The 15,779-nt window shown below is 45.7% G+C and overlaps 1 protein-coding gene across 1 annotated transcript in view; it reads left to right on the plus strand.

Moving 5' to 3' along the window:
* The window catches only part of LOC140458192 (protein-methionine sulfoxide oxidase mical3a-like), a 433,786-nt gene that overhangs the window by 408,599 nt on the left and 9,408 nt on the right, over positions 1-15,779 (plus strand). The window contains exon 42 of the mRNA XM_072552428.1: positions 14,518-14,591. Coding sequence (XP_072408529.1) covers positions 14,518-14,591 — 74 coding nt within the window. The remainder of the gene's footprint in view (positions 1-14,517; positions 14,592-15,779) is intronic.

Here is a 15,779-nt window from a genome sequence, read left to right on the forward strand (position 1 = left end):
AGCAGAGTTCGGTTATTCCAATTCTTCTTTCTTTTGTTTGTATTGTAATTATAGTGTAACAATAACATGTGTTTTGTTTCAAGCCTGGTAGTTTGACCAATCAAATTTCATCCAGAACATAACCCCTTACACTTGCCTTTAAAAATAAGAAAAGGTTGGGGAGTAAGCTATCTTCTCAACATGTTTTAAAGGTATTTGGTCTGGTCCATAACAGCTGTCCCTTGGGGTCAAGGATGTTGACCATCTAGTCAGGAGTTGTGGGTCCTAAGCTAACTGAACAGCCTAAAGTTGGTTCCATACAACCTGCTGAAGGTGTCTGAAGGGGAGAGGACAGGGTAGATGTTCAGGATTTTGCTCTTTCTATTTTCACCTGTTCTCCATATGGGCCTGTCAGCGACACTCATGGTGGTCAGGACCCACAGGTCCTGACTGGAAGGTAGACATCCTTGACCTCTAGGGACAGTCGTTATGGAACTCTGAGGCACAAGATTCTTGAGCATGTTGCACTTCCTCGGGGAGGATTTGCGGGTGTTGTTTATTTTCGCTGTTGTCTGAGTAACTATGACCTTGATGGAGCTCCAAGTGATGAGCTTGGTTTCAAATTCATGTGTCAGACATTTGGACACTGTGGCTCAGGCAAGGCAGCTGATTGACTGTGATCAGTGACTTAAAGGGCAGGGTGTTGGCCTGAGAGGACCCTGATACTGGAGCGTCTATCCTGAGAGAGGACCCTGATACTGGAGCGTCTATCCTGAGAGAGGTCCCTGATACTGGAGCGTCTATCCTGAGAGAGGACCCCGATACTGGAGCATCTATCCTGAGAGAGGACCCTGATACTGGAGCGTCTATCCTGAGAGAGGTCCCTGATACTGGAGCGTCTGTCCTGAGAGAGGACCCCGATACTGGAGCGTCTGTCCTGAGAGAGGACCCCGATACTGGAGCGTCTGTCCTGAGAGAGGACCCCGATACTGGAGCGTCTATCCTGAGAGAGGTCCCTGATACTGGAGCGTCTGTCCTGAGAGAGGACCCCGATACTGGAGCATCTATCCTGAGAGAGGACCCCGATGCTGGAGCGTCTGTCCTGAGAGAGGACATTGATACTGGGGTGTCTCTCCTGCCAGTGGATTTCCATAATTTTGTGGAGGCATCAATGATGATGATTCTCAAGGGATTGGGATGTCAGTGAATGCCAGTAAGGATGGTGACTAATTTCTGTGGGCAGCTGCATTTGAGGAGAAAGCTCCCTTATCTCCCCCAGTTGACACAGTGATGTCAAAAAAGGCCATGTATAAGCTACTGTTGCTGAAATTGTCTTACTGTGAAGTTCATGTGCACTGTGCCTATTGGTGGACTGAATACACATTGTGGCTCTGATAGAAGCTTTTTGGAAGGAGGTAATTGAGAAGAGTTCTTGAAGCCTCAACGGTGCCACGGAGCAAGGAGAACTATCTGTAGTTGCCCCAATGTAATCCCCTTGGTGAGTACAGGCAATGCAACTCGCTGGATTCGCCTGACCCAAAGTTATTCCGAGATTTTCTACACCTCTTTACCCAGGGATTTCCACCTCAGAAATTATCCACATCCCAGAAATCTTCTGATATCATGTCATTTAGACATTGGAGAAGGGAAGTGGTATCCAGTTACACTGTTTGTTACGTTTTAAAAGGTACTCAAAGGTTTAAACTATGTTTGAATCACTTGGACTTTTGGAATTTTTCAGACAAGGCAGTATGTTGATGAATCTGCTGGACCTTTGCCTTGATATAGAACATAGAATAGAAAAGTACAGCACAGAACAGGCCCTTTGGCCCACGATGTTGTGCCGAGGTTTAATCCAAATGTAAAATATAGTAACTTAACCTACGCACCCCTCAACTCACTGCTATCCATGTGCATATCCAGCAGTCGCTTAACTGTCCCCAATGACTCTGCTTCCACCACCACAGCTGGCAACACATTCCATGCATTCACAACTCTCTGTGTAAAGAACCTACCTCTGATTGTCTCCTCCTAATATCTTCAAACTATGACTCCTTGTACCAGTCAATCCTGCCCTGGGGAAACGTCTCAGGCTATTGACTCTATCTATTCCACTCATTATTTTGTCCACCTCGATCAGGTCTCCTCTCTTCTTCCTTCTCTCCAGAGAGAAAAGTCCGAGCCTATTCAACCTTTCTTCATAAGGCAAGCCCTCCAGTCCAGGCAGCATCCTGGTAAATCTTCTTTGCGCCCTCTCCAAAGCCTCTATCCTTCCTATAGTAGGGCGACCAGAACTGGACACAATATTCCAAGTGTGGTCTCACCAGGGACTTGTAGAGCTGTAGCAAAACCTCACGGCTCTTAAACTCGATCCCTCTGTTAATAAAAGCCAAAACACCATATGCTTTCTTAACAACCCTATCCACTTGGGTGGCAACTTTGAGGGATCTATGTACTTGCACACCCAGATTCCTCTGTTCCTCCACACTGCCAAGAATCCTGTCTTTAATCCTATATTCGGCATTCGAGTTCGACCTTCCAAAATGCATAACTTCACATTTATCCAGGTTGAACTCCATCTGCCATTTCTCAGCCCAGCTCTGCATCCTGCCTATGTCGCGCTGCAGCCTGCAGTAGCCCTCTACACTATCGATGACACCTCCAGCCTTTGTGTCATCTGCAGATTTACTAACCCACCCCTCAACCTCCTCATCCAAGTCATTTATAAAAACTACAAAGAGCAGAGGCCCAAGAACAGAGCCCTGCGGGACCCCACTCAACACTGTCTTCCAGGCAGAATACTTTCCATCTACAACCACTCTCTGCCTTCTGTCAGCCAGCCAATTCTGAATCCATATAGCCAAACTCCCTGTATCCCATACTTTCTGACTTTATAAATGAGCCTACCATGGAGAACCCTCTAAAATGCCTTGCTGAAGTCCATATACACCGCATCCACTGCTCGACCGTCATCGACCTGTCTTGACACCTCCTCAAAGAACTCAATAAGATTTGTGAGGCATGACCTGCCCCTCACAAAGCCATGCTGACCTCCTTTAATCACACTATGCTTTGCCAAATAGTCATAAATCCTATCCCTTAGAATTCTTTCCAAAACCTTGCTGACCACAGACGTAAGACTGACTGGACTGTAATTGCCAGGGATTTCCCTATTACCCTTCTTGAAAAAAGGAACAACTTTCACCTCCTTCCAATCCTCCGGTACGACTCCCGTGGAGAGTGAGGGGGCAAATATCCTCGCCAGCGGTTTAGCAACCTCCTTTCTCACTTACCGGAGCAGCCTGAGATAAATCTGGTCTGGCCCTGGGGACTTATCAATCTTAATGTTTTCCAAAGTTTCTAGCACATCAACTTCATCAATCTTGATCTGGTCAAGACTGTATCCCAGCTCCTCTAAGTTTTCATTTATAACAAGTTCCCTTTCCTTGGTGAAAACCAAAGCAAAAAACTCATTTAGGGCTTCCCCTATCTGCTCAGACTCCACGCACAAGTCCCCTACACTAACCCTGATCGGCCCGACCTTCTCCCTGATCAATCTCTTATTCCTCATGTATGAGTAAAATGCCTTTGGGTTCTCCCTAATCCTCCCTAATCCGTGGGCGGCACGGTGGCACGTTGGTTAGCACTGCTGCCTCACAGCGCCAGAGACCCAGGTTCAATTCCCGCCTCAGGCGACTGTGTGGAGTTTGCACATTCTCCCCGTGTCTGCGTGGGTTTCCTCCGGGTGCTCCGGTTTCCTCCCACAGTCCAAAAATGTGCAGGGTAGGTGAATTGGCCATGCTAAATTGCCCGTAGTGTTAGGTAAGGGGTAATTGTAGGGGAATGGATCTGGGTGTGTTGCTCTTCAGAGGGTCGGTGTGGACTTGTTGGGCCGAAGGGCCTGTTTCCACATTAAAGTAATCTAACCTAATCTTGCCAAGCCTTTTTCGTGCCCCCTCCTGGCTCTCCTCCGTCCATTTCTGAAATCCTTTCTAGCAAGCTTGTAATCCTCTAAAGCTGTGCTAGATCCTTGCTTCCTCACCTTATTCCTTTTTACGAGAAGTTCCTCTGTTCTCATCATCCAAGGTTCCTTAATCTTACCTGCCCCAGAGGAACAAATTTGTGTATCACTCGCAACAATTGCACCTTAAATAGTCCCCACATATCTGCTGTGCCCTTTCTGTGGAACAATTGCTCCCAGTCTATACTTCCCAACTTCTGTCTGATAACGTCATAATTTCCTTTCCCCAATTGAATATCTTCCCTCGGTAATTGCTCCTTTCACTTTCCAAGGTTATGCTAAATGTGAGGCAGTTGTGATCACTGTCACCAAAGTGCTCTCCCACTGCAAGATCTGACACCTGTCCTGGCCCGTTGCCGAGCACCAAATCCAAAATGGCCTCTCCCCTCGTCGGCCTGTCTACATACTGAGTAAGGAAACCCTCCTGAACACACCCGACAAAAACGGCTCCATCCAACCATCTGCACTTAGGAGGTTCCAGTCGATATTGGGAAAGTTGAAATCACCCATAACAACAACCCTGCTATGTTTGCATTTTTCCAGAATCTGTCCGCCTGTGAGATCTTCAATCTCTCTACTGCTATTAGGTGGTCTGTAGAAAACCCCCAATGCAGTGGCTGCTCCCTTGCTGTTCCTAACTTCCACCCATACTGACTCAGTAGACAAACCTTCCTTAACAACCTTCGTTTCTGTAGCTGTGATGCACTCTCTGATTAGCAATGCTACACCCCCTCCTCTTTTTCCACCCTCCCTGTTCTTTTTAAATGTTCTAAACCCTGGAACATCAAGCAACTATTCCTGCCCCTGTGAAACCCACATCTCCATTATGGCCAAAACATCATAGTTCCAAGTACTGCTCCATGCTCTAAGTTCCTCACTCTTATTTCAGACACTCCTTGCATTAAAGCATACACACTTTAACCGATCCCTTTGTTTCATCGCGTGAGAAACCTTCCTTTAAGATTCAATATATCCTATCACTGTGACGTCTGCAACTGACCCCCTCTCAGACATGTGGCTCTGATTCCCACCCCCCTGCCAAGTTAGTTTAAACCCTCCTGAATCACATGAGCAAATCTCCCACCCAGGACATTTGTACCCTACAACAACATGGCAGGTCTCTTGCTGTGGGTTTACTGAGGTGTTGTACAGACACTCTGGACAGTATGTGTTGTTAGCTCCAAGAAACATGCATTAGAACTCATGCGAGATTAACACAGAGCAGTAACATCTTTATCACACCAATCCCATTCTGTGATTTAACGTGACTTTGGTGGGTAGCCAGCATTAAATGTGCTGTTGTGTGGCTGTCTGCTTCAGCATAGAACCAAAATTATGAGTGACTAGCATGATTTAAAGTTCAAACTGGCCATGCACCTCTGCGCTGTGGTTGGAACAGCTGCTGGAAGTGAGTGCAGAGCCATTCTGGAATTGAAAAATAGTATTAACCCCACAACTGGGATAGAGCCAGATCGGTGATGTAAAGGTCATGGCTGTGAATGAATGTGGAGAGGACGATGTGCAATTGTTATCTCCGGGGGAGCCTTCACTCTGAAGGCATTGGGAGTTGACGCCCGTGGCCAACAATGTCTGAAGCCAAGCCCTAAACACCTGGATTCAGGGCTGCAAGAAGCTCAGTGCGCTGACGAGAGTGGTCAAGGTCGGTAAATACGTTTGTCAACTCGATAAGATAGAAACAGGAGGAGGCCAATTTGTTTCCTGAGTTTGTTCCACCCTTCGTAAGATCATGGCTGATCTTGAAGCTAACACCATGGATTTGCGTATCCATCATATCTTTTACGAATTTTGCTTTGAAAGCTGATCTCAGATTTATAATTAACCATTGATCAAATATGAATTGTTGCCTATGGAATTGGGTTTCTCTTGTGTAAATATACTTCCTAATTTCTCAACCTATTGTCCACGGATAAGGTTGAGCCTGATTCATTTCTTGCTGTGTTCTCCAGCCAATCTAGGAGAAGGTGAGGACTGCAGGGTGCTGGAGATCAGAGTCGAAGGGTGTGATGCTGGAATCTTGATTTCGAGCTAATGCTCGAAACATCGACTCCCCTACTCCTCGAATGCTGCCTGACCCACTGTGCTTTTCCAGCTTCATACCCTTCGATTCTCCAGCCAATCTGGCAATCATCCAAATCCAAATCCAAAAACCTATTTAATAAGTCCAAATCTTTCTTTCTGTATCTGTTTCTTGAAACCACTCACTGCAATTCACTTACAACTTTACTTTCAAAGATTCCCAGCTGTCCAGATCCTGACCTTCCCTTCAGCAGAATGGTCTGTTCACCCAAACTCTTACACCTCCCCTTGAAGCCCATTTAAGCCATCGGCCATTTTCCCTTCTACAGCCCTCCCCTCTGCTGCTTTAATCTAAAAGGTGCTAACTTGAAAGGATATGGCAAGTCATTGCTACCAACCACTGCTAAATCTGGCTGGACAACTATCAGGTACAGTTTTTAATCTTTAAAACTGCTCAATATGCTTGGATCATCCTGACATGCAGACATTATCTCTGGCCCCTTATTTAAGAAAGAATATAATAGCATTAGAAGCAATTCTTAGTGGGTTTATATGAGTGATTCCTGGAATGAAGGCATTATCTGATGAGGAGAGGTTAAAACAAAGAATAAAGAAAATTAACAGCCCAGGAACAGGCCCTTCAGCCCTCCAAGCCTGAGCCTATCCAAATCTACTGTCTAAACCAGTTGCCCAATTCCTAAGCATCTGTATCCCTCTGTTCCCCACCTACTCATGCATCTATCCAGTCACATCTTAGATGAATCTATCGTGCCTGCCTCTACTGGCAACGCGTTCCAGACACCTACCACCCTCTGTGTGAAAGTACTTGCTGCGTGTATCCCCCTTAAACTTTTCACCTTGGTTTGACTTGTATCTATTATAATTTAGAAGAATAAGTGTCAATCTTATTAAAATGTGTAAGATCCTGAGGAGACTTGATAGAGTGGATATGAAAATGATGTTTCCCATTGAGGGAGAGACTCAGGCTCCCATTTAAAACCGAGATGAAGAAGATATTTTCTTTCCCTGAGAGAGTTGTGAGACTCTGGAACCCCAGAAAGCCGTGGTGGCAGAGTCTTTGAATATTTTTAAGGCTGAGTTAAACAGATTTTTTAGTAACAAGGTAGTTGTAAGGATATAGGAAGCCCACAGGAACTCGGGTTGAGACCCTAGTCAGATCAGCCTTGATCTTCTCAAATGATAAACCAGGCTTGAGAGGCTGAATGGTCTCCTGCTCCTTATTTGTCTGTTCTCTACCGTAGACCGTCCTCAAAACCAGCTTTTCAATTCCAGACTTCTTTTTATATTAATGTTAATAAAAAATCTGTTTAACTCAGCCTTAAAAATATTCAAAGACTCTGCCACCATGGCTTTCTGGGGTTCCAGAGTCTCACAACTCTCTCAGGGAAAGAAAATATCCTCCATAGAACATAGAACATAGAACAATACAGCACAGAACAGGCCCTTCGGCCCACGATGTTGTGCCGAACTTCTATCCTAGATTAAGCACCCATCCATGTACCTATCCAAATGCCGCTTAAAGGTCGCCAATGAATCTGACTCTACCACTCCCTCGGGCAGCGCATTCCATGCCCCCACCACTCTCTGGGTAAAGAACCCACCCCTGACATCTCCCCTATACCTTCCACCCTTCACCTTAAATTTATGTCCCCTTGTAACACTCTGTTGTACCCGGGGAAAAAGTTTCTGACTGTCTACTCTATCTATTCCGCTGATCATCTTATAAACCTCTATCAAGTCACCCCTCATCCTTCGCCGTTCCAACGAGAAAAGGCCGAGAACTCTCAACCTATCCTCGTACGACCTACTCTCCATTCCAGGCAACATCCTGGTAAATCTTCTCTGCACCCTCTCCAAAGCTTCCACATCTTTCCTAAAGTGAGGCGACCAAAACTGCACACAGTACTCCAAATGTGGCCTAACCAAAGTCCTGTACAGCTGCAACATCACCTCACGACTCTTGAATTCAATCCCTCTGCTAATGAACGATAATACTCCATAGGCCTTCTTACAAACTCTATCCACCTGAGTGGCAACCTTCAAAGATCTATGTACATAGACCCCAAGATCCCTCTGTTCCTCCACCTGACCAAGAACCCTACCATTAACCCTGTATTCCGCATTCTTATTTGTTCTTCCAAAATGGACAACCTCACACTTGGCAGGGTTGAACTCCATCTGCCACTCCTCAGCCCAGCTCTGCATCCTATCTAAGTCCCTCTGCAGCCGACAACAGCCCTCCTCACTGTCCACAACTCCACATCTGTCATGGTGGGATTCATTCCCATTAATTAGCCTGTGCCTGTAGATTGTTAGTCCAACAACATTATCACTATTTGTCTCCCAGCATTCACTTCAAATTTTCCTCACTGTCACAAAATTTGAGTTAGTACCCCTGCAATGTCCTCCATAGCCTGTTGTGGGAGGTGAGGGAGGCAATCTCAGGGACCCTGACCCAAAGTTTTAATTCCTCTGTGGCCACAAGGGAGGTACCAGAGGACAGGAGGATTGCTAATATCTCTACTACCCACTTTACAAGAAGGGTAGTAGAGATGGACAAGGAACTATAGAACAGTGAGTCTAACATCAGTGGTCAGGAAAGTATTGGAGAAAGTGAGTCTTCATTTATCAAAGTGAGGTTTTATCAGGAATAGTCAGCATGAGTTTGTCAGAGAGAGATCACAGAATCCCGACAGTGTGGAAACAGGCCATTTGGCCCAACAAGTCCACACCGACCCTCCAAAAAGTATCTCATTTCTCCTGACTAATGCACCTAGCCTACACATGCCTGAACACTATGGGCAGTTTAGCATGGCCAAACCACCTGACCTGCACATCTTTGGACTGTGAGAGGAAACCAGAGCACCCAGAGAAAGCCCACACAGACACGGGGAGAATGTGCCAACTCCACACAGACTGTTGCCCGAGACGGGTATCAAACCCAGGTCTCTGGTGCTATGAAGCAACAGTGCTAACTATGACAAGGTGGTGGTTAGGGGTGTAGATGAGGATAGTGCAGTTGATGTAATTTATACAAATTTCAGTAAGACCTTTGACGAGGTCTCACATGGAAAACTCCGAACGAAAGTAAAAGCTTGTCGGATCCAGGGTAACTGAGCAAGCTGGATCAAAATGAGTTTAGTGACAGGAGATGGTGGTTAGTATGACTGGAGCCTAGGGTGCAGCTTGTTTCTGATATTCATAAATGATATGGATGAGAGTGCAGCAGGATGATAAAGAAGTTTGTAGCTTACAGAAAGTTTGGCCGGCTGTTTATCAGTGAGGAGGAACAGAAGGGTGTAAATGATTGGTCAGATGGATAGATCAGTGACAGATAGAATTAAATACTGGTAAGTGTGAGATGATGCAGTTTAGAAGCAGTAATAAGACTCAGTGAATGACAAAACACTATGAAGCTCAGTGGGACAGAGATATTTTGGTCCCGAAGGTAGCAGGGCAAGTTAAATAGAGTTAAATATCAGTCAAGAAATAAATTATAAGAGCAGGGTGGTCATGTTACAGCTGTAAAGGACTTTGGTTAGGTCACAGCTGGAACACTGTGTGCAGTTCTGATCACCACACAATAGGAAGGATTTGATTGCACGAGAGAGGATGCGAAGATTCACCAGGGTGTTGCTTGCGATGAAACACTTTTAGCTATGAAGCTATGAAATTAGGAGGCAAAGATGGACCATGAAATACCGTTAGCAGATGGGAAACCCTAAGGCAAAGAGGATATCACAGCTGTGCTGAAGGAGGGCACTATGAGGACTCGAGCAGTGAGGCAATATGGGCAGAGCTCAGAAATAGGAAGGGTGTGATAACAATGTTGGAGCTGTACTACAGGCCTCCCAAACAGCGAGCGTGAGGTAGAGGTACAAATATGGAAACAGAATATGAAAAGATATAGGAGCAACAGGGTAGTGGTGACAGGAGATTTTACTTTTCCCAACATTGACTGGGATTCACTTAGTGCTAGAGGTTCTATAAGGTTCCGTTCAACTGTTAATTTGCGTTTGATTTTGATAGTGTCCCAGCTTGTGCTGTTTCAATATTCCAACTTTCTGTTTTAAAAAGAAGGAGCTTTCTGCTGTTTCTAACCCTGTGCTGTACCTGTCCTGGCAGAGTTTGATGGGGACAGTACCAAGGGAGCTTCACTTTCCATTTGAAATTGTAGAAAGAAATTTGTTTCCAGTTTAGAACAAAGAAAAGAATAAAGAAAATTACAGAACAGGGACAGCTTGCACCGATCCAGATCCTCCATCTAAATCTGTCGCCTATTTTCCAAGGATCTGTATTGCTCTGCTCCCCGCCCATTCACGTATCTGTCTAGATACATCTTAAACGGTGCTATCGTTCCTGTCTCTACCACCTCCGCTGACAATGCATTCTGGGCCCCCACCACTCTCTGCATAGAGAATTCTCCACATATCTCCCTTAAACCTTCCCCTTCACTTTGAGCTCATGACCCCCTAGTAATTGAGTCCCCTACCCTGGGAAAACGCTTCTTGCTATCCACTCTGTCTATACCTCTCATGATTTTGTGGACTTCAGTCAGAACCAAGCAGAAGCTTACGAAATGAAAATAGTGTTGTCTAGGTCAATGATGCAGTCCAGTTCCCGCAGTGCCCACCAATCTCCAAGTCTTGATCGTGCTAGTGCTGCCTCTCCAGGGTCACCCGAGCACAGACGAAACCAAGAAAGAGGAGCATAGTCAGGAACAATGACTCCCTTCACTGCCCACTGCCTGGATCTGTTAGTGGCCATCTTGGCCAGGCCCAGGAGCAAAGACATGCCAAGGCCCTCAGGCCTGTCTGTTCCTCCCTGCACTGAGTGCCTGTAAACAGGAGGGTGGGGCTGAAGTGCAGCCAAAGTTTTAGCAGCAGTCCTTCAAAAAACTAAAGAAGAAGTTGCAAACAGAAACATTCGACATATATATGAAACACCGTATCCTCCAGGCTGTAGAACCTACAAATAGCTTAGCATCCAGTGAATTTACTCAATTCATGATTGCACAGGATTGCTGGCTGCAGCACTCTCCATCCTAGATCTCCGATGGAAATGTGCAGAGAGGATCTACGCCAGCGCAGAGTGAAACATTACGCCAAGGCATGCCCAAGCAGCAGGTGAAGGCATAGCAATGGAGAGTGTGCAGCATCAGCCCATACAGGTAACACCTCCAAAATTTAATCATTCAAAAGGGCACCGGGAGGATTTCCTGGAGACGGATCAGAGTGTGAGACACCACATCATGGGGGATGGTTCATGGCACAGAGCTGACATTGAGTTCCAGACGGACAGGAGTCCGTTCATCTGGGAGCCGACCGCATCTCTGAGCAACTTCGATCTCACATGAGGAGGTGTAGTGGACAGCGAAGAAGGTTACCTCAGATTATCAAAGGATCTTGATCAGATGGGCCAATGGGCTGAGAAGTGGTAGATGGAGTTTAATTCAGATAAATGTGAGGTGCTGCATTGTGGGAAAGCAAATATTAGCAGGACTTATACACTTAATAGTAAGGTCCTAGGGAGTGTTGCTGAACAAAGAGACCTTGGAGTGCAGGCTCATAGTCCCTTGAAAGTGGAGTCGCAGGTAGATAGGATAGTGAAGAAGGCGTTTGGTATGCTTTCCTTTATTGGTCAGAGTATTGAGTACAGGAGTTGGGAGGTCATGTTGCGGCTATACAGGACATTGGTTAGGCCACTGTTGGAACATTGCATGCAATTCTGGTCTCCTTCCTATCGGAAAGATGTTGTGAAACTTGAAAGGGTTCAGAAAAGATTTACAAGGATGTTGCCAGGGTTGGAGGATTTGAGCTATAGGGAGAGGTTGAACAGGCTGGGACTGTTTTCCCTGGAGCATCGGAGGCTGAGGGGTGAGGCATTTGGATGGGTATATGAATAGGATGGGTTTGGAGGGATATGGGCCGGGTGCTGGCAGGTGGGACTAGATTTTGCCCAAAATGTCGATTTTACTGCTCCTCGGATGTTGCCTGAACTGCTGTGCTCTTCCAGCACCACTAATCCAGAATATGAATAGAAAGGGTTTGGAGGGATATGGGCCGGGTGGTGCCAGATGGGACTAGCTTAAGTTGGGATATCTGGTCAGCATGGATGGGTTGGACCAAAGGGCCTGTTTCCGTGCTGTACATCTCTATGTCTCTAAGTGCCGGAACCAAGCACCTCCTTCATGAGGATCCGGATGTCTTGGGGCGTGAACTTGATGACCTCTGAGCTTTTGTTTTTAATATCCATTTTAGCTTGAATTCCTAAGTCCTTCCATGATTCTGAGAAGTAATGTGACATGTGAGTCTGAAGAATAATGATCAGCAGCCTCTTCAATACACAGACCAATACAGTGATTAGAGATGAAGGACAGGATTTGATAATGCCTTTGGTTGAGTTGTGCTGGAGTTTCCCATAACGACGCTACATCCTACCTCTGTGGGCGGCACGGTGGCACAGTGGTTAGCACTGCTGTCTCACAGCGCCTGAGACCCGGGTTCAATTCCTGCCTCAGGCGACTGACTGTGTGGAGTTTGCACGTTCTCCCCGTGTCTGCGTGGGTTTTCTCCGGGTGCTCCGGTTTCCTCCCACAGTCCAAAGATGTGCAGGTCAGGTGAATTGGCCATGCTAAATTGCCCGTAGTGTTCGGTAAGGGGTAGATGTAGATGTAGGGGTAGGGGTATGGGTGGGTTACGCTTCGGCGGGGCGGTGTGGACTTGTTGGGCCGTAGGGCCTGTTTCCACACTATAAGTAATCTAATCTAATCTAATCTAATCTAATCTCTAGCCATAAGTGAATCTGGACCACCTCCTCACCTTGTTAAAACCTGGCTGATTATCTCTGACACCCACACACCCCATTCACTTGGTTCTAGAAGACAACCTGTTCCCAGGGCATTGTCCCTTTTCAGCACAGTCCCAGCAGTAACTATTTCACCTTGTTTCTGGAATGGACTGCTGGAGGTAGATTCGATTGGGGCATTTAAGGGACTTTTAAATAAGCACATGAATATGCAAGGAATGGAGGGATATGGACCAAGGACAGGTAAAAGGGATTAGTTTAACTTGGCATCATGTTCAGCACAAAAGGCTCGTTTCTGTGCTGTACTCTCCTGTGTTCTCTGTAGTGGTACTGCGATTGTACAACAGTGCCAGCCCTCTGATTGGCCTCTTACTTGTAGAGGTGGATTCTTGCCAAGGGACAGGAGCCTCAAATGTGGCTGGAGTTTGGTGGCTACGTGTATTGGGTATGTTTAATTCAAGCAAGGTTTTACAAAGTAAAAACAGTAAAAAAAAACATCTTACTGTTGCTGATGACACCACCGTTGTAGGTTGGATCTCAAACAACAATAAGATAGGAATAGGAAAGAGATTGAGTGGTGGATGCTATGGTACAAAGACAACAATTTCTCCATCAATGTCAGCAATGTCAGCTGGTCACTGACTTCAGGAGGTAGAGTGGAGGGCACACCCCGTGTCAATGGCGCTGAGGTGGAGATGCTCGAGAGCATCAAGTTCCCAGGAGCGATGATCACCAATAATCTGTCCTGGTCCCACCACCACGACATGATGATCAAAAAAGCATAACAACATCTCTACTTCCTCAGGAGGCTAAGGGAATTCGGCATGTCCACAAGGATAGATGCCCCATAGAAAACATCCTATCTGGATACGTCACAGTGTGGTACAGCATAACCAGCTATTCCCAAAACCATGGGAAACTGCAAAGAGTCGTGAACACAGCCTAGCCCATCACGCAAACCAGCCTTCCATCCACGAAGTCTATCTCTACTTGCTGCCTTGTGAAAGCAACCAAAATAATCAAAGACTGCTCCCACCCCAGTTACCCACATCTTTCACCCAATTCCGCCAGACAGAAGATATAAAAGTTTGAATACGTATATGAATAGATTCAAGAACAGCGTCTTCCCTGCTGTTATCAGACTTTTGAACGAACCTGTAAAATGTTAATTCTGATCCCTCATCTCTTCACCGTCTCTGTGGCTATGACACTGTATTCTGCACTCTGTTCCACTCCCCTGATGCACTTTTTTTGTTACAATCTGCCTGTGTAGCACGTAAAACAACAATTTTTCACTGTATCTAGGTACATATGACAACAACAAATAAAACAATCAATCAATTAATATTGCCTTTCATAATGTCAATGTATCTCAAAATGAAACTCAGGAGTCAGTCTGCACACAATGAGATCCTATAAACAGTAATGAAAAAAATGACCAGGCCATATGTTTTCCTAACGTAGGCTAAAGGCTAAATATTAGCAAGGACATCAATGAAAACTCCCCATCTATGAAAGAATTTACAGGGGTCAGTGCACATGGATTTACTAGATTAATTGTCTAGTTGAATGTTCTGGGCCTGTGCTGGTTATCGGGCTCAAAGATGGACTCCAGACTGACTCAATGTGGTGAAATCTTTTTTTTTGCACAGTGCCCGGGAGCTGGAGTTGGAGGATCGGCAGAGCCGGTTACAGCAGGAACTCCGTGAACGTATGGCCATAGATGGTATGTACTCAATCCCCAGCTTATTCTATTCACTAGCTGACAGTCAGATTGGACGGATGAGCTTCAGAGTGTTTCAGTGTGGAGCTTCAGACAAGGCAGACTGAAGCTGGAAGGGGGGAGGATATTGCTCCTGGGTGCAGCCTCCGATTTCTATAAAGAAGCCAACAGCTTCTTGGGAAATGGTTACTCCTAGAATAGCCAAGACAATGATTCCAACTGGAATCAATCTAGCCCCCATCCAAGAGGGTATGTCTAGAAAGTATTCCAGGCTGAGGAAGAATTCCAAGGTGATGTCCAATCCCATGAGCACACTCTGTGTACAGGTGTGACACCAGAGCGCTGGAGGATAGCGAACATTTGTTTAAAAAGACACATTTGATATCATCTTTAAGGATTTTATCAAGTTTCCTGTACAATAAATTAAAGTCCAAATTAAACTAAATCCAAATTAAATTAATTCCAAATTTAAAGCATAGGGCAAAGTGACAAGTCCAATCTAAATGGATCAGAGGCAATAATCAAGGGGAAGTGATTAACTGGAAGCTGTTTCCTGTGGGGTTGCACAGGGCTCAAAACTGGCTACCTTTCTGTTTGTGGTATATTAGTGATTTATAATTTTGAGGACAATGCAAGAATTTGGCAGGGTGGTTGATAGGAAGAAAGCCGTAAACTGCAGGAAGACAGCGATGCAATACTGCAGGGGGATGCAAGGAAGAACATCTGTCTGTAGTGATGGGGAAAGAGCTGGAGCCCACAGCTCACAAGGATTTCAAAAAGAAATTGAATGAGGGAAATAAATTCACTAAAATGCAGTGTGCAAACAGATGGTGACAGTGAACTCACAGTGGAATGCAGCTGATTGGATTGCTCTCCAAAGAGCAGGCATGCTCTCAGCTTGAATTACCTTCTCTGTGCCTCCATTCGTAAGGTGGACAGAACAGTGGTCAACGGATTTCAGTCTGCAGAAGTGTGAGAAAACATTTGCGATTGTCTAACCTGGCAAAGGAATGCACAATAAATTGAGGGGTACTGAGAGATACAGAGGCACACTGGAGCACAGATCCACAGATTCACAAAAGAAGCAGGACAGAGAGATAAGATGGTGAGCAAAGTATACAGGCTGCATTCCATTATTAGTTATGATATAACAGGGCTGGAGAATATATGCCGGAGCTGTATGAAACATGA

The sequence above is a fragment of the Chiloscyllium punctatum genome, chromosome 32 (assembly GCF_047496795.1).
Source record: "Chiloscyllium punctatum isolate Juve2018m chromosome 32, sChiPun1.3, whole genome shotgun sequence".
In the NCBI taxonomy this organism is placed as follows: domain Eukaryota; kingdom Metazoa; phylum Chordata; class Chondrichthyes; order Orectolobiformes; family Hemiscylliidae; genus Chiloscyllium; species Chiloscyllium punctatum.